At 46.2% G+C, this 23,689-nt stretch overlaps 1 protein-coding gene across 2 annotated transcripts in view; it reads right to left on the reverse strand.

Annotated features, from left to right (window-relative positions):
* Nucleotides 1–224: 224 nt before the first annotated feature.
* The window catches only part of SLC39A5 (solute carrier family 39 member 5), a 30,502-nt gene continuing 7,037 nt past the window's right edge, over nucleotides 225–23,689 (reverse strand). Inside the window, exons 1-12 of one of the 2 annotated variants that reach the window (XM_063119828.1) lie at nucleotides 23,456–23,526; nucleotides 22,938–23,148; nucleotides 20,860–21,291; nucleotides 19,850–20,057; nucleotides 18,285–18,459; nucleotides 16,774–16,943; nucleotides 13,676–13,828; nucleotides 12,794–12,875; nucleotides 10,203–10,454; nucleotides 7,388–7,468; nucleotides 5,548–5,738; nucleotides 225–876 (exon numbers count right to left, since the gene is read on the reverse strand). In XM_063119828.1, coding sequence (XP_062975898.1) covers nucleotides 724–876; nucleotides 5,548–5,738; nucleotides 7,388–7,468; nucleotides 10,203–10,454; nucleotides 12,794–12,875; nucleotides 13,676–13,828; nucleotides 16,774–16,943; nucleotides 18,285–18,459; nucleotides 19,850–20,057; nucleotides 20,860–21,281 — 1,887 coding nt within the window. In that variant the 5' untranslated portion in view covers nucleotides 21,282–21,291; nucleotides 22,938–23,148; nucleotides 23,456–23,526 and the 3' untranslated portion in view covers nucleotides 225–723. Of the gene's footprint in view, nucleotides 877–5,547; nucleotides 5,739–7,387; nucleotides 7,469–10,202; nucleotides 10,455–12,793; nucleotides 12,876–13,675; nucleotides 13,829–16,773; nucleotides 16,944–18,284; nucleotides 18,460–19,849; nucleotides 20,058–20,859; nucleotides 21,292–22,937; nucleotides 23,149–23,455; nucleotides 23,527–23,689 lie in introns of those variants that run through there. The other variant, XM_063119829.1, reaches the window with a different exon arrangement.

Genomic DNA, 23,689 nt, shown 5'->3' on the forward strand with positions numbered 1-23,689 from the left:
TCATGTGCTTGGAGGCTTTGAGTAGCCTGATGCCACTTTAATGCTGTTCTCAGTTAAATACAGTTGAATTTAACTGAGACAGCCAAGACTTTGCAGGAGTCAACCATGATTCAACTGTGTGTGTGTGTGAGTGAAGTCGTATACCATGTACACTCACATAACACACACACACACACCATCCAGAAGAACTTCTGTCGGAATCATCTTTTTAACGCAAGTGTAATGGGAACCTTCAATTTATATCAAGAATTACTGCCCAAGGTAGCTGCAGTCACATAAATCCTGTTCGCTCACCCACCCCACATTGCGTTCCGAGGCGGCACATATGGAATACACGCCGTGTTTCTCCCCTGCCCACTTCATCAAGTACAACCGCTTTAAGAAGTGGCTTTTGACATTTTGGCTCCAACAACTGAAAGTAGTAACTTTTCTCCTTTTGTAGAAGCCACAGAGGCTGTGTGTGACATGGATGTCCTCCATCTGGCATACATCTGCTGCCATAATCTACACGGAAAAACTGGAGTAGTAGGCAGAAAATCCCATTGCTTTGGGGGTTTTCCTATTAAGTTCTTTCCCCAACTCTGTTGGGTGAGAATATGGTGTGATTCCGCAGCCCCTCCTAGGGCTATTGGAAAGGAGCGGTCGGTCGGTCGGTCGGTCGTAAGTGAAGTGGACCATGCCTTCATTCCATCTCGTAGTCAGGGTTTCCAGCCTTGAAGAGTGCTACCCATCCAAATGGAAACTGATCTGCCCTTCAAAGAGAGCGATGCAAAGCATGAGGGCTCCTCCACTAAGGAAGCCTACGTTCTGGAGAAGGAAGTGTGCGAGGGACCCCCTTTTGCCCCTCGTAGAATTCCTCTGCAGCATTTCAGGTAGCTAGAGAAAAGCAGAAACAAGCCTATTTCGTTTCACTTAAACCACTTAGCTCCTTGGCAGCTGCCACAAAATGACCTGTAGTTAAGCCAGGCAGGCTCTTCTCCTTGAAAAGACAACAACAAGACCCAAGAAATAATATCTCAATTGCATGATTGCAACCTTTGGTTACCTGAGTCCTTGAGCACTCAGCAGCAGAGGGGCCCCAAGAATGTTGCCTTCTGTCTTATACACGCATGTATGGGGTTGAATCTAGGATCTTTTCCAAGAAGAAGGTCTCCTCTCAGAGAAGCTCCTGCTTTTTTGGGGGGGGGGCTCCCACACCATAGCTCACTCCCTTCAGCAGGCTCCCTTGACTGTGTGTGACATTCTCAGGGGACTGGAGGGGCTGCCATGGGAAAGGGGGGCAGGGAAGTCCACTTTTGCCAGCACAATCGATCCAGCATAAATCTGGATCCAAACAATGTTGTTTCTTCAATTGGACTACAACATTAATGTGTGAAATTTTTGTTGGCTAGAATGTTCACCTATATTGTATTGCTCCTGGGGCAGTGAAGCCTTGCCCCCTACTGCCCCTACATTTTATTTATAATATTTCTATACCATCCAATAGCCAAAGTTCATACACAGGGTTTTGCCATGGGCATTAGGCCGTTCCCCTACTGCTGTTTGAATTCCAGGGCTTGTCTTGACGAGGGGTTTGTCCCTGGGTGGATCTGCAGTGGCGGCAGGTCATTTATATGACGCAGCCACCATCGCGAAGCCATCCAGGGGCAAACCCCTGAAGCTCTGGTTTAAAAAGGTTGGCTACTTACCATGACTTTTTCAGCTTGCGGTGAGACAACGACAGCATCTGCTGTCTGTCGCCTTGCTTTGGAGCTGTGGCAGAGGCGTGCCCCAGCCAATGGCGGCCCCTGATTGGTCACCATCAGCTTGACAAGGTGGGGGAGCTGGCCACTGTCGTTGGATGCTTGCATTACCAAGCACCTGTGCCAGGACTTAGGGGCTTTTGCTTGCTGCTTCCTGACTTCATTCCTTGGCAGTCCGTGCCCCCCCCCCACTTTTATTTTATTTTTTAATATTTTGACATTTATGTTCATCTCCGGCATGGCGTTCTTCTGCCATTTCAAACAATGGTTCCAGCTAAGCCATTCAGAACTTGCTTTGCAAGTCCTTCCAGCGTAGCCTAACGTGATGCCCTTAGTTCTGCGAAACGACTTTTCCATCCCAGTGAAGAACTTCTCAATCATTAATGTTAAGAGCGTCATCCCATGTACCTGCTTCCTTCGGATTATCCCCGTAGCGCTAAGCTTTCGCCGTTGTTGTTTGTGCTACCGGGCGACAGCGATCCTTTGCATACCAGGAAGTGAGTTTAAGGGGGGGGAAATGTAAAAAAATCATTAAAAAATCAACGGATGACCTGACCCAATTCAATTCAAAATTGGTATGCTTAAAGCTCTCCCTAATATCTATTACTGTGCTAATTTTGGTGTCTTTATCTTTAAAGCTTACACAGATGTAAGCATTTCTTTAAAATCCTGCTCCTGTGCCCCAGCGGTGGCTCGGAAGATGCACTCAAAAAGTAGGGGCTAAATATGGCAAATCTTTTTGCTTTATTGCACAATTAAGGCAGGATGCATGGGAGTACTTCACAATCAAAGCAGATTATAAGGTGGAAAACTTCTGAGTCCTTTGCGTGCAATTTGCAGTGATTGCACAGTATAATGCTGGTGTCAGTGGTTTTGCCCTCTAGGTACCGGGGATGCAAGTCGTAAAAATGTACAATTTTTTTTTAAAGTGTGGGGGTGCGTGGACGCACCCCAGCACCCATAGAATAACACCTCCGCACCTCTCCCAGACCGGAGATGCACATAAACATCAAAATGGGGGGGGCTTCAAAAAGTGGGGGGTTCATGGACGCGCCCCAGCACCTATGCAATGACACACGGTGGAGCGTGGGTGTATGGCCGCAGCAGCAGCTCCTTCCAGCAATTCCCGCACTTGCGTTCCTGGCCATGCAGGTAGCCCGAAGGAATGCAAATGCGAGGGATCAAGTGCTTGCGCTACCGCTGCTGCGCTGCCGTCAAGCCCTAGCCCCAGAGTCTCAGGCAGGAAGGGGTGGCGCTTGCTCAAGAGGCTACACCACAAGTTAAAGCTGAGCTGGGCTGATTGACACACACCACCAGATGGCTGACTTTCAGTTTTACAAGGTCATCTACTGTCGGGTGACCACATGAAAAGGAGGACAGGGCTCCTGTATCTTTAACAGTTGCATAGAAAAGGGAATTTCAGCAGGGGTCATTTGTATATATGGGGAACCTGGTGAAATTCCCTCTTCATCACAACAGTTAAAGCTGCAGGTGCCCTGCCCTCTTTTAAATCTGGTCACTCTAGTATAGCTCCTGCAGTTTTAAATGTTGTGATGAAGAGGGAATTTCACCAGGTTCTCCATATATACAAATGACCCCTGCTGAAATTCCCTTTTCTATGCAGCTGTTAAAGATACAGGAGGCCTGTCCTCCTTTTCATATGGTCACCCTATCTACTGGGGCCATTTGACAGGAAGGAAGTAAACTAGTGCCAGTTGTATGAAGGTGTCCGAAGCCAGAGCTCTACTTTTCCCACTCGTCTGCCCAGTGATGCCAGATGCTCCTCCTGACACACTTGTAGGCCAATCTTCCACATTGTTTTCTAGGGAGAAAGCCCCACTATGTACAAGTGAGCATGCCTAGGATTTCAGCCATTATTGTCTTTATTATTATTTTTAACATGCTTATTCTGCTCTTCTTCCGTGTCCTCTCCCTTCCAAACAAGCCTATGTAGTAAGGTGGGCTGAGACAGCAATTAGCCCATCTTGCCCTCCAGATGTTTCGGGTAGTCCCTTTCTCGCACCTAGAGTCTCCTTTTGTGCCCCTGCCAGTATGGAGGTCTCTTATGTTGGCAGCAGCACTCCAAGCCTCTTCATCACAAGAGTTAAAGCTGCAGGAGCCCTGCCCTCTTTAGCTAGAGTGACCAGATCCAAAAGAGGACAGGGCTCCTGCAGCTTTAACTCTTGTGATGAAGAGGGAATTTCACCAGGCGCTGCCAGCATACAAGTGACACCTGCTGAAATTCCCTTTTCTAGACAACTGTTAAAGAGACAGGAGCCCAATGTCCTCCTTTCCATACGGTCACCCTACAGGCACCAGATATGTAGAGTGCTGTTGTGTTCCTTGCTATAGAGATACCAGCTTCATTTCTCTGCATCAGGCTGCTGTTAAAGGCAAAACAGCAGATAGGCGGTTGCATAGGGGATCCCAGCCCTCGACAAGAGGAATAGTTTAGCTTGTGCCATCCAAGTCAGAGCAAGGCCCTTTCGGGCTGCTGGGGCACAGCTTTTCTCTCATTGGCTAGAACCAGAATTAAGACAGAATGTCATATCATGCAATATTATCCAGCAATGGCCAAGATCCCCCTACACATGTTTATTCACAGTAAAGCCCCATTAGGAAACGTTAAGGAGAAGTAGCTTGTTTTTTGAAAATTAGTTCAGTCCCTCTTCTGGGGTGTAGTTGTGTGTGGTGGTGTTGATAAGAGACGGGACCCTTTGAGTTGGATCCAGGGCTGGTGGGAGCAGACTTCCCCATCCCATCCTTTCTTTCAGCAGCCCCTCCACCACCACCCCTGGGAGTACGGAGGCCCTGCTGAACGGAAAACGGCTTTAACTGAGCAGAAATAAAACACCCCATCTGATTTTGTTCTTTTCTGCCTTGCTGCCTTAGGAGAATAGATAGTTTCCATTGACTGGACTCTACTCCCAGAATCCCCCAGCCTGAGGTGCTGTCCAAATAGCGGCTTCTCTTTAAGTTATTTCATGGCTGGCAACCCTAGGATGGCTACTTCTTGGTACAATATCCCAGTGCTGCTTCTGTGTTCTGACTTTTTTGTGGGTATTCACAGACTCATGGGTCTGACTGTTTGACCAAGGCCACACTGTGCTACACCAGGGCTGCCAAAGCAGCTACAGTTCTGGGGGGTTAAATCATGGGAAGGCCAGCTTCCTGTGCTAGGGTGCCCATATGGAAAGGAGGACATGGGGCTCCTGTATGTTTAACAGTTGTATTGAAAGGGGGAAATCAGCGGGTGTCATTTGCATGTGGCACCTGGTGAAATCCCTCTTCATCACAATAGTGAAAGCTGCAGGAGCCCTGCCCTCTTTTGTATCTGGTCACACTAGGCAGGGCTCCTGCAGCTTTAACTGTTGTGCTGATGAGGGAATTTCACCAGGTGCTGCCTGCATACAAATGACACCTGCTGAAATTCCCTTTTCTTGACATCTGTTAAAGATACAGGAGCCCTGTCCTCCTTTCCATCTGGTCACCCTAATCAGTGGGGTGGCATGTTGCGCTCTCTCTCTCTCTCCCCCATCAGCCAGCCTCACAGGACTGATGGGAGGAGAAGATCCTTCTCTGAATTCCTCAAAAGAAGGGCAGAGTAAAAAATGCAAACAACAACAGACAAGGGATATTTAAACTCAGTGAGCTCAAAACGTCAGATCCAGATTTAACTAACTTAAGTTCCATTGATTTCAAGGGGACTGTTCTTAAGTATGACTAAATTTGAATCCAAGCCAAAGGCTCAAGGATTAACACCATCCTAACAAGAGGAGAATTCTGCCAAGAGGCGGCTCCTTACCATATCCACCAGTGCCACATACAGAAAAATGCCAGCTGTGATGGCAAAGATCCAGGGGGTGACTTCTGACGTGCTCTGACTGACGATGGTCCCCAACACTGCACCCCAATAAGCCAGGAAAGCAGAGAGCAGGTTAAAGAGCAGCACCCTCCGGAGAGGCATGCCAGCCTGTAGCAGGACGGCGCAATCTCCTGCCGAAGACAGAGGACGTTAAAGACCACAACAGTGCATCTCACCCAGAGGCACGAGAACCATCTGCTCTCAAAGCCAAGCAGTGGCTTGGAGTCTCTAGATGTGGACCTGTCACAACATGACTTGGTGGTTATCTTCACGGTGCCGAGTTGGCTCTGCGTTCACTCCTGCCGGGTTGCGCTAGATAATCCCCATGCCAAGGAGAAAGCACAGGGTTTATGGCTGTCATCCGCCCCCGCCCCCATCCCTCCCTGAGACTAGGGCAAGGAGGAGGAGGTGGCAGCGGTAGCAGCTGAGAGGGAAGAAAATGTTTTAGGAGGAGGAGGAGGTGGCAGCAGCTGGGAGAGAGAAAATATTTTAGGAGGAGGTGGCAACAGCAGGAAGGGAAGAAAATTATTTGTTTTAGGAGGAGGAGGCAGATGCAGCTTCTCTCCATGGCAAGGCAGTGTGGAGCATTCTAGTGTCCATTCTGCTCGCTGGCCTACCCCCTGCCTTCTGCCTGGGCAGATGGCAACCAATTAGGGATTGCCATCCACCGGAACACCCCCAGAGCAGCTCCTCAATGAGTACAGGGATGGGCTGCCCTCACTCTAGCTGGAAAAGTTGGGGTAAGTCCCCAACTTTTCAGCTCCGCATTTTCGGCTTTTTGCCCCAGGGTGGCTTTGAATCTGCGGCTGCATCATCTAACCAACGCCGCATAGATTTGGAGCCACCCTGGGGCAAAGAAGCCATCAAGGCAGCCCCTTGGGATCTGGGACTTCCACAGCAACTGACTGCAATCTTTAAACGCTACAACTTTAAAAAATAAAAAAGAGGTGTGTCCACCAGCACCATAGTGCCAAGTCCGTGAAAACCAGGCACCTGAAATTTGGCATGCATGCCAGAGCCATGCACCTCAGGGTTATTTTATTTCCAAAAAGAAATTTTAAGCCATTTAAAGGGGTCCACGTGGTTGAATCCTGCAGTATCAGTCACTAGGCACAGAAGACCATAACAAACAGTTGGATGCCAGAGGAGATTAGTAGGTCAAGGGACAGAACTATACACCTGTGTTGTTTTTGGTGTTTCCTGAAAACAACGGTTTTCCAGGAAGCCTTCCTTGGTTGACCAGGCATAGTTTTATGGGCACTCTGGGTTATTTTGGGTTTTTACAAATAATGTTAATTATTTGTGTTTCATTCTTTGTCTTTTTCATCATTTTATCTCTTGTTGTTCACCACTTCAGAAACTGTTTAGATGTGGAGTGGTATAGAAGTGTTGTAGATAGATAGATAGATAGATAGATAGATAGATAGATAGATAGATAGATAGATAGCCCCCTTCCTCAGGGGGCTATAGGGATGCACCAATGCACCGTCGCAGGGGCTGTGCCTGGGGGTGCCAGCAGGTATGGGTTCACTTAGGCAGAATGTCCAACTCTGACAGTTGTGTAAGTTTGTTTGAAGGCTTTGCTGTATCAAACTCTGTCGAACCAACCCATGTGAAGCTGCATCCTTCAGCTAACAGGAAAATAAAAGATCAAAAGCAACAACCGCAGTTATCAAGCATCAAGTGATCCGAAAAGTCAGAGGGGAGAAAAACATTATTTTTAACTGTTGATGTTGGTAGAGATTGATTTCTATTTAAAGCATCTCTTTCTTACACTTACCAAGTTCGTGAGGCAGTTCATGACAGAATACAGCCAATGTAGTGCTTAAACCGCTGGAGATTCCACCAGAGAACGCAGCCCCTAACGAATAAAAAAACCTCTAGTTACAAAGTCTCATGAAATTAAAGGTGTTTTTCTTCTCCAGGTAGGCTGGCCCAAGTCATCTAAATCAGTCTTCTTCACTCAGGGTGTAGCACATTAGTTTACATAATCTTGAGAGCAATCTAGCATTGAGCTAGGAAGCATCTTGCTTTGGGATACTTCAACCTGATGACATTCTAGTACTCTTCTAGGCTAGTCCTGATAGTCCAAGATCTGTCACAGATCCTCAAGAGGAGGAGGAGGAGAAGGAATCTTGATGCTTGTTTGATTTTCTGACCCATGTAGGTACACATTTAATTTAAGCAGACATGTCCATTCTGTTGCATAAATTCTCTAGCTGCCATTGTCCATAACGGCTGAGATGTGAATGGGGGATCTGTGATACATTTATTTATTAATTAATTAAAACATTTGTATCCTGCCCTCTATCCCTGGGATCTCAGGGTGGCTCGCAGATAAGTGCACGTAGAATGCATATTTGGATGGCAACATGTAGGGCCTATCTGGGGTCCAAATCTGGTTCTCCTGCCAGATTACCACACGCCTGTATCCATTTCCCCTGACCACTGACCATTTTGTGGTTTCCACAGCTTTTGCGTGTTTCTCCCCATTCTAAAAACGTGAAATCCCTCTGAGGCTTTTTCGTTGCCGGCAGTAAGAGCTCTAAACTAAAAGATGCTGGTATTTTTTGGCCCAGTCTTTTTGCCTTTTTGGCCCTGCCTACCACAAAAGTGAATTCAGCCCTTGGGCTGAAAGAGGTTCAGCACCCTGATACAGAAGGTTTTGGGGTGGGTGGGTGGGTGTCTTCTAGGGCAAGATGGATAGAACTATTACTATCTACTATTACCACTAATGGATCAAATGCCAGATTAGGAGCAGAAAGACCTGGGTTCAAATCACTGCTCAGTTATCCTGCTCATTGGGTGCTCTTTGGCCAGTCACTGGCCCCGTTCAGAAGAAACCTTAAACCATGGCTTTAACCATGGTGGTTAAGCCAGAAAGACGGGCTGTGTTCAGAAGACACCTTAAACCATGGCTTTAACCACGATGAATAAAGCAAAAAGCCTTATTCAACGTGGTTAAAGCCATGGTTTAAGGTGTCTTCTGAACATGGCCAGCTTTCTGGCTTAACCACCTTGGTTAAAGCCATGGTTTAAGGTGTCTTCTAAACGGGCCCACAATCTCTTAACAGCTATGCTATTTTTCTAGCGCCTTTCAGATGAGGCTTGTATAGTACCATTGCCCTGTCTCATTCACAGAATTTTAGGGTGGATGCATCCAGACAGAGTTGTCTTCCATTCATAACCCTCCCATGCTCCCCCACTGCTTCTTTTTTCTTGTCACAGAAAGTTAATTAAGGAGAAAAAGAAAAGAGAGAATAGCTTCACAATGTCTTTCGATCGTTACAGCTAAGAGCCCTCCATCAGGAAGCACCTTAGCTCATGGCTCTTAGCCAGCCTCTCTACTGACCCTGTCACTTTGTCCTTTCCCATCACAGTCCTTGCCAAGATATTACAAATCCTGTTAAAGTACAAGCATTGCAATCCAAACGAATGGGGTAAAGTAAGTAATTGTGTCAGCTCCCAAGCCCAGACAGGCCACAATTACAACTGTTAGCTGAAACTAAGGACTATTCTACATGAGACATTTATCGTGCGCTTGCCATTCCCCATGCATGGTTGTTTAAGGGTTCTTTAGATGACATCATGACCCTCCACTTTTACTTCTGTGTCTAACCAGCTCTTTCAGAGAGTTTTTTTAGAGCAGGGAAAATGTGCCATTTGATTGTGAAAGTAAGAGAAACCGCAATTTCCTCTTTGGTATAGTGGAATAGCCTAAATCCACAAGTGCCACCTAGAGGTTATGTAGTAGAAAAGCAGGAAAGGAAATGCTCAGTTCTTCAAGTTCTCAATTCTGCAAGAAAACCAAAAGTAGATACAGTGGATTAACAGCTAATTAGCAGTCTCATGTAGAAAAGCTCTAAGTCACATTGAAAGAAAGAAATAGATTTTAAAGTAGCTACAACTAAGGATGCTTCCTGATGGAGGGCTCCTAACGCTAACAATTGGAAGAAATTGTGGAGGTATTCTGTCGGGGGTTTTCCTTAGCAGATTTTCTGCAGTAAGAGAAAAGACAAAAGAAGCAGAGGGTTATGAGTGGAAGACGTCATCTAGACCCCCTGTAAAATCTTGTGAATGAGGCAGGATGATGGGGCAATAAAAGCTTTGTCTAGAAGCACCCAAAGTCCGTTACTTCCAATGGAATTGAGCTGTAACCCAGCCTGGAGACAGCCAACAACCTACTTTTAACCTACTTTTCAATAAAACACTTGCAAGGAAAAGAATAAAACAAATAGCAAATACTATCAAATTATTTGAAACAGCTCTGATAAAATAGTATATGCGACCCTAACTGGACACTGCAGTTTACTGCTCCAGAAATGGCTTTGTATTGTTTGTTTTCATTGTAAACCCCATTCGACTTGATATCGTTGTGAGACAAATGTGGAGCATGAATGCATGTGTACACACCATGGAAAATGATACATCTCTCAACCCACTTTCAAATCTTGTAGAAACAACGTGTCTGTTTGTAGCCTAACTCTTGCTGGATTGAGCCCACAACTTTGATTTCTTCAGGATAGAGTTGGGTTGTTGTTGTTGTGTTTCCCCTGGTGCAAGAATAAACCTAACCTTGGTTCAAAATCCCTTACCTATAGCCAATCCATCTGTGAAATTGTGTACCCCGTCCCCAAGAATAACCATCCAGGCGATGTCTGCTATCCCAGCACCAAGGGTCCCGGCCGGATTGTGGGAATGTCCATGAGAATGTAGCTCTTCTGCTGGCCTCTCTGAGTTTGCCTCACAATCTTCCAAGCTGCGGATTTGAATGGAGCGGTCCTGGACTTCAGCACAGAGATTCCCGGCTTCTCCTTCTGGCCCTGTCAGGCTCCGAGATTCAGCACCTGAAGGCAGCCCACCCAAATACAGAAAGATCAGTTCAACTCCCCCATCCTCACCAACACAATCGTTGTGTAAGATCATCATGGCTGCAGGGGCCAACTCAAGGAGAAGCAGAGCAAACTGAGCCATAAGTGTGCTCTCCACAGACGGATGGACAGACGGACAGACACAAACATATACAGTACCTCAGTTGCAGCAGTACCTGGGTCTGAAAAAGGACCCTGAGGTTGCTAGGCAACATAATGCTACCTTAGACTGCGTCAGACAATTGGTCCATCTAGCTCAGTGTCTTCTACTGTGACTGGCAGCAGCCCCACAAGGCCGCACAGACCCCACTAGGCGACGCATGTGCTCCACCATTGAACTATAGCTCAGGGGTTTTGAACCTCTTTCAGCCAGTGAGCCAAATTGGAAGCCCCATTCCAGTGGTGGGAGGGGCCGAAAGCAGAGGGATGTGGCCAAAGGCAAAAGAGGTGGGGAGCCAAAAAATATCCCAAATGCCAGCAGGTCATAGCTTAGAGCTCTTACTGCCTTAGGAGAGGCATATCAACCTTTTAGAATGGGAGAGGGGTTGGGACTATGCAAAAGCCAAGAAACCACCACACAATTGCAATTTGGGGAAAAATGGGGCATGGTCATCTAGGGAGCCCCAAAGGGCTGGATTTGGACCCAAGGACAGGTTGATTTTGGCCCATGCTATACCCTTGCTGTAGCTTCTCCCATGCATAGGGCTGAGCTAAGATATTTTGCTGTCTGTGGTGAAGGACAAGATAAACTCCTTCCTATTCCATGTATAGAAGTTGACTAGACTGGCCATTGAGCTCCCCACAGACATTACTTTAACACTCAGGACAGCCTGAAGACAGCCTCCTCCACCTCACCTGAGGGCAGCAGGCTACCTTATGGGGAGCAGGCCAAGCCCCATAGCACACACAGCTCTGTCGTCCAGTGTCTTGCTATCACTCCTCATTATCACCCCAGCCTGTGGAAGCCTCCTCTCTCTCTCTCTCTCATGGTAGGATCAGCCCTGCATGACTAGTGGATGCATTCCAATAAAATTTCTGTTTCATCCATGGGCTTGTTAAAAAAAATCCTGCCATCTCCTGACTGGCAAAACTGTATTAGCTAGGTTTCTTTTTCACCCCATTCCAAAAATATTTCAGACTGTCCTTGCAACAAAGTAGCAAATTAACTAAGAGAGTCACCCAACCAATCTCAGCTATTACCTTGAGGAGACATTTGAAAGACCTTCTACTTTGGGCCTGTTCAGACAACACGTTAAGCCAAGGTTAGGCCACTAAATCTTTTGCAGCAAATGGTTCATGAGCGTGTTTAAACTATGGTTATGTAGCCACCATGGTTAGGAATGGTTCACATGAAACGCTAAGCCATAATGTTCAGCTTGAAATATTTAGCCACTGTGGCTTAGCGTGTTGTCTGAACAGGGTCATTCAAAGCCAACATGCTCCCCATTATATAATGTAGGCTGTGTTTAGGGCTGACACAGAACACTCCTGGGGGAAGTGGTAACAGCCGTAATAGTGGATGCTGATACTTGGGACAACGCTCCAATAGGTGGAAGGCCTTGGTAGAAGGAAAGGCCTTAAGAAATAGCTTCCAACCCATAGTACAGTTAAGGGTTGAGTTGAGGCCACCAGTGAGGGAGGAAGCAGCAGCAGCCAGGCACCTCTCCACCGTGCCTGGTCCAGCTCCAGCTGAGAGCCCCCTCCCTCCTGCTACCAACTGTCTCTGCAGAGGCCACCAATGAGGGAGGAAGCAGCAGCCAGGCACCTCTCTACCGTGCCTGGGTCCAGCTCCAGCTGAGAGCCCCCTCCCTCCTGCTGTCAACTGTAACTGCTGAACTTTCCAACTAAGATTGTAGTGCCTGAATTTGCTTTCCTTTTCCCCTTCCTCCTCCTTCCTCCCAATCCCCTTTCCTTTTGTGTCATGTCTTTTAGATTAAGCCTGTGGGCAGGGACTGTCAAGAAATACTTTTGTAAGCCGCTGTGAGAGCCTTTTTTGGCTGAATGGCGGCATAAAAATCCTTAAATAAATAAATAAATAAGGCTGCAATCCTTATCTCTGAGTATGCTCCATAGAACTCAACGAGATTTACTTCTGAGTAGACATACATAAGATTGTGCTGTAAATATATTTACATTCCATCTCTTACAGTGGGATGAAACTGTGTGAGGGACTCCAGACATGGCACATGAATGCATCAGAGCCCAAATTTATAGTGGGGCGCAAACACAAAAATGTTTCCCAGTAAGACAGAGTGCAGAATGAAGAAGCCATGATACTAAGAAGAACTTAAAGCAGAGGGCAAGCCATAGCTCACCATGAGAGGTCCTTAAACTGACAGTGCTACTCTCATCCACCTTCGCAGGAGGCTGGTCTTGTCGCTTTCTGGTGGTGCCCGTCTGCAGAAGAAACGCAAATTACTGTTAAGCGAGTATTGGTAGGCAGCAGAGCTTGGGATGGTGGATGCTGTGGAAGGCTTTAGTGGTACACTGCAGCGGTATAGCAGGGGCATCTGTCTCCCTCTAGTGGTGGCACCAGCCTGTGAATAAAGGGTGCCATTGTCTGGAACAGAAGTTTCTAACTGGTCTCCAGCAGATGGGTTTGGCTTTTTTCCTTTTTTTCCCCTTTTTATAATGTCAGCCCTGATGATTCAGCACATCTGACATCCACAAGTCAGATGGCGACTTTGGCAATTATGGGCTGAGTGCTACTATTCCAAATGGCAGGCGTGGGCCTAGCAGGCATAGCATGGGAGGCTCACTCCAAAACATGAGAGGTAATCTAGCTACACATAATGGTAGCTTCTACTTGTTGCATGCTTCTGGTTCATTCATAGGAGAAGCTTCTTTGCCTGGATACAGCCTAGGTTACACAGCAATCAAGGATCCTTTCAGAAACCCGTACAAACAGGCCTGGGATTTCTGCCTCCGAGGGTAGGAAAGCTAATGGAAAGGAGCCACCTTGATTGCAAAATCACATACCAAAATCTCACAGTCAGCTCATTAAATTGTCCAGAACTCTGCATAGAGTGCTTTTAACATGTTGGTTGTTTTATTATGGTTTTAATTTTTGTGAACCGCCCAGAGAGCTTCGGCTATTGGGTGGTATAAAAATGTAATAAATAAATAAATAAATAAATAAATAAATAAATAAATAAATAGATCGATCGATCCTGGGGATAATCCAGTGCAGCTCTTACCCTCTTTGTCCGAATGTGTTTGAGTGTTCCAATGAAATTCTCAATGAGGAAAAGGAAGTAGATACCCCCCAGCACACACAAGCCTTTCAGGACAGCGTCCTCCACTACTGGATGATGTTTCAGTTCTAGGAGTTCATGGGGACTGGCCTGCGCCTGAATAAAAACAATTCCTTTGAGCAGGGAAAGGGGAAATTCAGAAAACACACATATGCATTTTTAAAAATGGAATAAGAGACACTAGAGGGGCTGTTTACACAACACACCTACCCACACGCAGTGGTTGAGTGTGAATTGTTGCTGAATTGTGGGTTGTCTGAACGGAGCAAATTTTCTACAAGGTGGGTTATTGTGTTGTCTGAAGGCAGACAGGGTGGCTTGTTAATTATGCAGTGTGGCTTGTTAACCACCATGAACAACCCAACAACAAACCATAGGTTCTCAAGCTGGCTTGGTAAAAAAAAAAAGCCATACTTCATGGTTAACAAGCAACCCTGGTTGTGTTCAGATAACACATTACCTATGGTTCAACAAACAATCCATGGTTCAAAACAACCCACGCTCAACCATTGAGTGTGGATTAGCATGTTGTTTGAACATTCCGTAAAGGTCTCCCTCTCACATACACAAACACAAAGTACTTTATGAGAATTTAGCAGCATCTAAAATCTGCCACACAGGTCTGGCACCATCATACATAGTTTGAACCTGAGAAATTCCCAAGACTTGCAGAACGATCTTTAGCATGTTTACTTGGAAGTGAATCCCACTGAGTTTAAAAGGGCTTATTCAATAGGTGCAGCCTTCATCTCTGAAGATCTGTTTGCATGTTCTATGATAACAACTGAAAGGCAGCTACCCTGGCAAGAGCTGTGGGTTGTTTACTTGTCTCTCTTTCATCCTTGGCTCTAATCCACGAAAGCTTGCTTGTGCCAGAATAGATTTGTTAGTCTTTAAGGTATCACAAGATGATTTGTTGTTTTTGTTGCAATAGACTAACCCCACTATAAAAATGATTACTGAATGTGGAAGCACCATCTAGTGCACCTTGTGTCAAATCATTATGAATGTGGAATAAAAAGCAGGAAATAACACTATGAACTTCATCAGATGGGGGAAATCGCATTTCCATACCGTCAATTTTCTGTCCCGCAATAGGGACAATCAGCTTCCTCTTTCTTCATATGGAGGAGGAAACAAGCAATGACTACATGGTCCATTCAGTGGGTGCTTTTATCGCACTGCTTCTCCTGCACACAGCAGGAAACAGCGGCATGTTTCACTACAGCCAAAAATGTCTTATTTTCTGGGTCTTTTGTTTTTGCGATGGGAAAATGAGAAGAAGGAGCAGGAGACGCACGGGAGGTGGACAGCGTCGTTGAAAGGACCCGCAAAAATCCATGAGTGCCCAGTAACAAGCGTGCTATAAAACGCTCATCTGATGTCGCTCTATGAAAGCAGTATATGGAACATGGATGGTGCCCCAACAGTTATCAGTGCCCTTCAATACCACTATAAAGCAGCAGTGTAGATCTAGGCCTGGGCTATCTCTGGTGGTGGTGGTCACAGTTCCATAGAGGAATCACTGCCTGATTGCTGCAAGATTGAAGAGAATTAGCTAGGATGTGCCACTGAAACAACCCCGACATTACTTATTCATGTTGACAGGAGATATCATCTCTGAGAAATCCTGAGTGAACCTCTATACTTTAGTTGTGTCAACCAGCCTTCCCCAACCTGATGCCCTACAGATAAGTTGGACAACAACTTTCAGCACCCCCCCCCCCAGCAAGGTTAGGAAAGGCTGGTGCAAACAATCACACTCAGCAGACCCAAGTGGTTTCCTTCCCACCGTGCAGTGATCTTTAAGAAAGAGGCAATTAAGGCATTTTTCCCACAGGAAGCTTAAAGCAGTTCTTGCTTGAATTGGATTTTAAAAGCAAATGCTCCCATGCAACGGTCTCTCATAGACAATGATACCCTCAAGTACGAAACCACTCTTAAGAACTGGCAAGAGAAGACTGCTCACCCCAAACTCTGGAAGAATTAATTTGCAGATACTCCAGTCATCCCAGGGGCTGTCTTCATGGCACTGAGTTTGGGCTGCTCTGCCGCCGAACCCCATAGTATAGCTGGTGTGGGGTGATGGAGAATAATCCCCACTGGGAGAGACAGTATAGGCTTTCTGGCGGCCAGTAAGCTTACTGGGCCCACGCCTCCCTCAGTTTCCGGCGACCAATGGGAGGTCACCTTCCACCTGAGAATGCCCTGGAGTAGTGCTGGAACAAGGGCAGACAGTGGCTGACCTCACTCAAACAGGAAAAGTCAGGGTAAGTCCCTAACTTTTTCTGCTGCAGATCTTCAGCCCCAGGCTGGCTCCAAATCGGCGTGTGCGTCATATAACTGACACAGCTCAGATTTGGAGCCACTCGGGGCTTCCAGAGCGTATAAAGATTCCCCCCAATCTCTTGGGATGGCCTGAGAGGGAAATGAATGAATTGGAAGAACAAGTGTTCTTGGGGGAAGCCTTGCAGGTCATGACAGCTAAGTTGGAATGCTTTGGCTAAACTGATGGCTTGGGCCTATCATAAGGCCGGGGTGTTGAATGTCCTTCAACATGAGGGCTCTCAGGGGCCGCATTCCAGTGGTGGGTGGGACCAAAGTCCAAAATGGGTGGGGCCAAAATACCCCAAATACTAGCATATTTTAACTTTAAGCTGTTAGTGTGAGTAATTAAGCCTTAAGAGAGGCATTTCAACCTTTCAAAATGGGCGGGAGGGGGGGATACAAAAACGGAGACATCATCAAATAATTGGCAGTTGGGGAAAAGTGGGTGTGGCCATCTGGAATCCCCAGAGGGCCAGATTGGGACTGCAGGTGGGCCGGATTTGTCCCACGGGCCTGAGGCTCCACACCCCTGCCGCAAGGGAACACCAGTGTACTGGTATTCAGTGCCCTTCTTTGGAGTTCTCACAGGAATGTGGCAGGTTCACCATGAGACAGAGAAGATCGGGCTGCATCTCCCCCACCTCCCCTTCCCCTGTGGAATAACCCAAGGGAAATGGTACCCCCCAAGTGGAGGGAAGAGTGATGGTACCTACGTGTGGCCAGAGATGCAGCAATGCGTCTCCACACAGCGTCCCCACAGCCAATGCCACCAGAAAAGCAAGGAGGAAATGGAAGAACTTGTGGCTGAGGAGAGGGACGAGGACAAGGGCCAGTGCTGAAGGCAGGCTGGTCAGGGTGATAGCCAAAAATCCCCAGCCCAGGCCTGTAGGAAACAAAGATGGTGAGCGAGGAGGGACTCAGGAGAGGAGCTTTACAAGCAGCAGGCTGCAGGGGTCATACTCTGTGGCCTCACCACCACCCACAGACACCATCCACATGGCCTAAACAGCCTGGCCACTTCCTTTCTACAGATTCTGACAAGCAATTTCTCCCAACTTAAAGAAGCAAGGTGGTCACAAGAAGTTTTGAAAGCCCCTTATTGACAACAGTGCGATATAGTGGCTAGAGTGCTGGACTGAGATCCGGGTTCTAATCCCCACTCAGCCATGGAAACCCACTGGGTGACTTTGGGCCAGTCACTGACTCTCAGCCCAGCCTACCTCACAGGGTTGTTGTTGTGAGGATAAAATGGAGAGGATGAGGATTATGTGCCACGCCTTGAGTTCCTCTGAGGTAAAAAGGCGGGATATAAATGCAATAATAAATAATAAATAAATAAACAGGTCTTTTTTGAACAGTGGCCTAGAAATTAAGTTATAGGGATGTTAATGGGGGAGAGGAAGCATTGAAAATCAAGGGTGTGGGTCTAATTCCTTAGTATTCAAGGAACGCTGAATAAGGCTCACCCAAACCGGAGCTTGTGCGTGATTGTGAAGCAATTAACACAGCGTACACCATTAGGCTTTCTTGGTGAAGACGTGAGATGCTTTTATTTGGGGTTGTTTTATTTTGAGCATTTTAACTGACCCCAGCATAGTTGTTTTTAAATGGATATTCTGTTTTTATTTCTTTTATGATTTTAAATTCTTTATATTTGTTTTTAATGTCCACTGTTCTTAATCTTTGTAAACCGCCCAGAGAGCTTCGGCTATGGGGTGGTATATAAATGTAATAAATAAAAATAATAAATAAATGTATACAACGCATCAGACACAAGATGTGGGTTTGCAAAGAACTTGGAAAGCCATGGAGAGGTAGAGGAGAATGGAGCAAGGGAAGAACTGAAAACTGAAGGCCAAGTATAGCTACAGGCTTGAGAGGCAAAGGGCTGTAATCAGTAGGTGAATAAATAAATAAAAATGTGGGCCTCAAAAGAGTATACCTTGCCAGCCCCTTTCTATAATTTCAACCCTGACTTTTATTCACAATTATAAAGTGCTAGGAACTTGCTTTTATTTTTCTTTATTTTTAAGCTAAGTTTCAACCTTTTGATGCCAAAGTCTAGATCATGTTGGCAAGGTCATCTTGCACATAAATGGAATATGCATGGCCCAGCATAGAACTCTGAGCTGGTATTTGTTGCGGGGTGGTGGTTAGTGGTGGCTAGGAATGAGCTTCAGGGCCCCTCTAAGAGTGAGGCTTTGAGGAAGGCGCCACAAGTTACCAGTCCAGATAGAGCTCCCCACCGAGCCCAAAGCGACTTCATCGTAGTGCTGGATGCAAACACGGCTGTCGATCTGGTAGAGCAAAGCCGGGCACAGCAGGGTGAACTGCTCTGGTGTGATCTTGGAGACAGAGTTCAGGCCAAAATTTACCAGCAGCTGTGACACATTGAGACACTGGAGACAAAAAAAGACAAGACAAAAGGGGCTTATGGCAAGAAGGAGTAATTATGCTGGACTGGGGTCTGGACCTCCAACCAATGTTTAATTAGTTGCCAGGAAAACCGCCCATCATGAGTTTGATCAAAGCTTTTGGTTGCAGCTCTAGACCAAGGGGAAACTTGAAATCAGGAAACATGTTGTCAGTTTTGGAAGGGGAATGGAGCTACGAAGTTACAGTAAGAAGAACGGGTGAGCAAGAGCCAGCATGGTCCAATGTTGTACTTTAACCTGGGTGATCTGGGTTAAAGACAAACCAAAACTAGCTCACAAAAATATCAATATTTTTATGTATAAAGGTAGAATATAAAGGCAGAGTATTGCAATAAACTTTACTGCTGAGCGTTTTAAAAATGTACACACACATTTTACCATAGCAATTTTTACAGAACTGTGTCTCTAAAATATGTGAGTTGTTGCAAAGTCTCAGTACAGACCTTGGTTCAAATCTGTCCCCTTCTACCACCCTCCCTGCTACTTTATCAAACCCAAGCTACTTTCCTCATTTTGTAACATGCAACATAGATAAGACCAATCAAATTGCTGTCATGGTTGTGGCACAGCAAGCTGGCTCAAGTCATTTTAGTGGCCTGAAGCAAAACAAAGATGGCGCCGCCTCCCATTCCTTGACTGGACTGGCAACTGAATCTTTCTTCCAACACTGGTGATAGGACAGCATCCTCCAGCACACACAAAGGGAGCAAGCTAGGCCAGCCCTGTGTAGCAGTCACCAAACGCAGGGCAACCATAAAGAAAGGAGAATGGGGCTCCTGTATCATTAACAGTTGCATAGAAAAGGGAATTTCAGCAGGTGTCATTTGTATTTGTGCAGCCTCTGGTGAAATTCCTTCGTCACAACAGTTAAAGCTGCAGGAGCCCTGCCTTCTTTTGTGTCTGGTCACTAGAGTTAAACAAGTGCTGCATGCATACAAATGACACCTGCTGAAATTCCTTTTCTATGCAACTGTTAAAGATACAGGAGCCCTGTCCTCCTTTCCATATGGTCACCCTACCAAAGGTAACTTCCACTTCCAGTTTTCCTTCCCACCCACCCTGCCCATTAGGGAAGGAGGCAGTAGGGAGGAAAGTAACCCTTAGGAGGGGCCTTTTATCCCTTTTAGAATGGGGAATATATTTTACAAAAGCCAGGAAAACACAAAACAATTGATAGGCGGGGTTAAGGGGCGGTGCCAAGGGAAGGGGTGTATCCATCTGGGGAATTCTCAGGGCCGGATTGACACTCCAAGAGGGCTGGATTTGGCCAGCGGGCCTGAGGTTTCCCACCTCTGCAGTAAGGCAAGAATCACTGTAACTCAGGCCAATGTTTCCCAGCTTGTCTCACACTTACATCCTCGTGTAGGTGATTGTAGACAGAGTGATCCAAGGCAATCACTCCCTCTAGAAGGTTTAGCCCAGGATGTCCCTGGGAAGGCTTGAAATGTTCTTCTTTGTCCTTTCCAGACTGCTCTGGTGCTGGCCTGAAGCTGGGCCTGACCCCATGGATGTCAGGAGGTGCAGGTGTTAAGGTAGCAGTGTCCACCTGAAGGATTCCAGGCCTGCAGGAAATGTGAAATCATCATCCCAAATGAGTACAGACAGAACTTACTCAAATTTTAGGTTACAATCTTGACACAGTTAGACTGAGAAATTCCCACTGACTGATTTCAAATTAACAGGGCAGGGGACTGCAGTTTAAGAGACTTGTTAGCTACCGATATGAAGGCTAATTTACTACCTTGCCTCTTTTGAATCTTCTCTACAGCCTCCCAATTTAATTTCCAGAGGGGTAGCCATGTGAGTCTATGGCACTTTAAAGACTAACACATTTGCATCTGAAGAATTTTGCACCTGCGACAGTTTATGCCAGAATAAATGTGTAAATCTTTTAATTGCCACAAATCCCTTTGACCTTTTTTCCAAATGTAATGTTAATCTGATTAATTTAATTGACAATACTAACATGTTTTGAGATTTAATTAAACATGGTAGTTGCCTTATGAGCCAACCGGATCAATGCTTCTTGTGAAGTTGGTAAGCAAAATAAGTTTCCAAATCCCAAGCTGTTTAAACAGCGCAATCTCAACAGGTTGCTAAGTGAAACAACAAGGCCGAAGATGAGTCACCAGACCACAGACCTTCTGACAAGATGTTAGCTTTGTTGCAAGCAAGTACGATAAGCAAGGCAAGATGTCACCTGCAGATCAAGGTCGAAATAAATGGTATGCTTTAATCCACTCAGCTGCTGCAGTGGAAGCATTCACCATTGGTTACCGCTGGGCAGCTGTCCAAAACAGAGAATGCTGCACCCAATAAGGAGAAGAGTTTCTCCCCAAATGGTTCTGAGATCAAACCGATTACCTGGTGGGGGTGATGCTCTCTGCTTGAGCTCTGGTCTTGTGTTCGGTCTTGCTGAGGTGCTCCAGTGCTGAGTGGGAGTGCAGGTGCTTGCTGTCTTGGACCTCCAGAATGTCCAGGTGGGAGACGTGGCCGTGGCCGAGGGCCTCGTGCTCAATTTCCACCACCTGCACCTTCCCGAGCCCCAGGCTCATCAGCAGGCGGGTCAGTCCTTCAAAGGACAAGGTGCCGTTGTCGCCATATTGCCCAAAGAGCTGCTGCAAGTAGTAACCCTGCTCTTGGGCGGCATCTTCCGGCAGGGCCCACCCATTTCCACCAGCCAGCAACTCGGGAGGGTCAGTCAGTGCAAGGCTGCCTACACCCTGCAGGCAGAGCAGGACCACCCATGCTCCGGCCAGATGGAACCTCAAGGTCTTCTGGTCCATCAAGGGGGGCCTGCAATGCAAAGAATATGGGCATTAAGCCACAGAACTCTGATGGCGAGAAAACATAGCTTTGCGATGCTACAGTTCCCAAAGCAAGAGGCAGGCTTCTGTTTCCTGAAGAGGTGCAGGCTCTTGCTAGAACAGTGATCTTTAGCTGGTCCAGACCTGAGACTCATATCAGGCTCCCAACCTGCAACATGGGACTTAATTTCACAATTGCCCAACATTAGCGTGACCATATGAAAAGGAGGACAGGGCTCCTGTATCTTTAACAGTTGTATTGAAAAGGGAATTTCAGCAGGAGTCATTTGTATATATGGAGAACCTGGTGAAATTTCCTCTTCATCACAACAGTTAAAGCTGCAGGTGCCCTGCCCTCTTTTAAATCTGGTCACTCTAGTACAGCTCCTGCAGCTTCAACTGTTGTGATGAAGAGAGAATTTCACCAGGTTCCCCATATATACAAATAACACCTGCTGAAATTCCCTTTTCTATGCAACTGTTAAAGATACAGGAGCCCTGTCCTCCTTTTCATATGGTTACCCTACCCAACATGGCAGCAACAGCTTTGCTGCGACCCATCTGGACTTTGCCTTGGCTGGTCCAGAAGATGGCTTGCTGACTGACTCCTCATGTTTCACAAGAGACTTGGAAGGCATACTATGGGACTCATCTTGGCTTTTGCCCTTAAACAAGAACCACTACTACTCAGCTTTCCCCTACAGCAGGGGTAGGGCAGGGCAACTTAGGCCCATGGGCCAAGTCCAGCCCATCTGGGTTCCCCAGATGGTTATACTCCCTTCCCCTTGACCCACCCTTCCACTTTCAACACTGATGCACTATCCACACTGCTCAACACAATTTACTAGTTTAGGCTGAGAGTCAGTGACTGGTCCAGAGTCACCCAGTGAGCTTCCACGGCTGAGTGGGGACTAGAACCCAGATCTCCCATGTCCAAGTCCAAAACTCTAACCACTACACCACACCGGCTCTCTAGAATTTGATCTGTCACCCCACAAACTGTGAGAGGAACCAAAACTCTTTCCATTCTAATCTGCAGCAATGCTCATTAATCTTGGATTAATTAATAAATTGATTAATTTATGCTCATAAATTAATTGTAGTCTAGAGTCAAAATGAATTTTCTCCTCAGAATTCCAGTAGTGATTATCCTCTAAACATTATCTGGATGCATGAATATTCAGTGGTCAATAACATCTAAAGTTTTTGCACTGACAATCAACAGCATTTGGCGAATGCTATCTAGCCACTAACATGAAACTTCAGTCAGCCTTTGTTAGTATGGCAACTGAGACACAGTAGCAGTTAGTCAGTGAATTAAGGTCATTAACCAGCCAGGTGAATAGATGAAAGGGGGGAAAAACCCACCCCTAAACAACCCAATTCTATATCAAATTTAATTCCTGAAGTTCAAATGGTATCAAAAACTGAATTATTAAAAACCCCAAAATTAAAAATTCCATTCCAGCTGTACTGTTTTGAATGCTCTGAATAACAGCAGCAGCAGCTGCTTCTGGCGGTTTTGATCTACTAAGTGTTTTCCAATTCCTTGAATCCCACACATTTGTAAGAGTTCAGCCGTCATGATTTCCATTTTACAGATGGAGAGGGAGAGAGAGAGAGAGAGAGACTTACCCAAGTCTTCTCTATGGGTTTCCTGGAGCAGGGCCTTGGAACCACAGTCAAACCAACCCCACTGGTGGATCAACCTCGTTGTTATAATGGTTCTGAAGTGGATACGTTAGCAGGAAATGTTGACGGATGAGGACTATATGAGTAGCACTTATATTGCATGAGAGTTTCAAAGCACTTCGTATATCTTGTCTCAATACTCTTTACAACAACCCTGTAAAGTAGATCAGTATTATTCCCACCACCACGAGTATTGTAGATGAGAAGTTCAACGTCAACAACCTGCCAAGGCTTCTAAAGGAGTTCATGGTTAGAGACAAGCATTTTACTGGAAACATTCTGTTACGTGGTTCAATGTTTTCGCCTCAAGCACAGTTATAATGAGCTATTACCCCCTGATATATTTTTTTTGCCATTGTCACAACCCAGAGAATTCACAAAACCCCTAGGAAGTAGCTCAGCAGTTGTGCAAGCATAAAGCAAATATTGAAACAATATAACCTTAAAAATATCAACAATACCCAATTCTCTCAAAGTGGTCCTTTCCAGGACGAAATCTGGAGCCGCCATCCAGCCTTCAAATCTTCTGAATTTCCGGGTGATGGAGCTTTAGGGCTGATGTTATGTCTTTGTTTAGGGCCCAGCTTTCTACCACCACGCTGAGCACAAATTAAGGACAGCAGCTCCCAGCCAAAACGATCGCCTCAGATTATAAGTGAGAAGTGCAGTATTCTGGCTTTTTAATAGCAATTTTT

Source organism: Elgaria multicarinata, chromosome 3 (assembly GCF_023053635.1).
Source record: "Elgaria multicarinata webbii isolate HBS135686 ecotype San Diego chromosome 3, rElgMul1.1.pri, whole genome shotgun sequence".
Taxonomy (NCBI): Eukaryota; Metazoa; Chordata; class Lepidosauria; order Squamata; family Anguidae; genus Elgaria; species Elgaria multicarinata.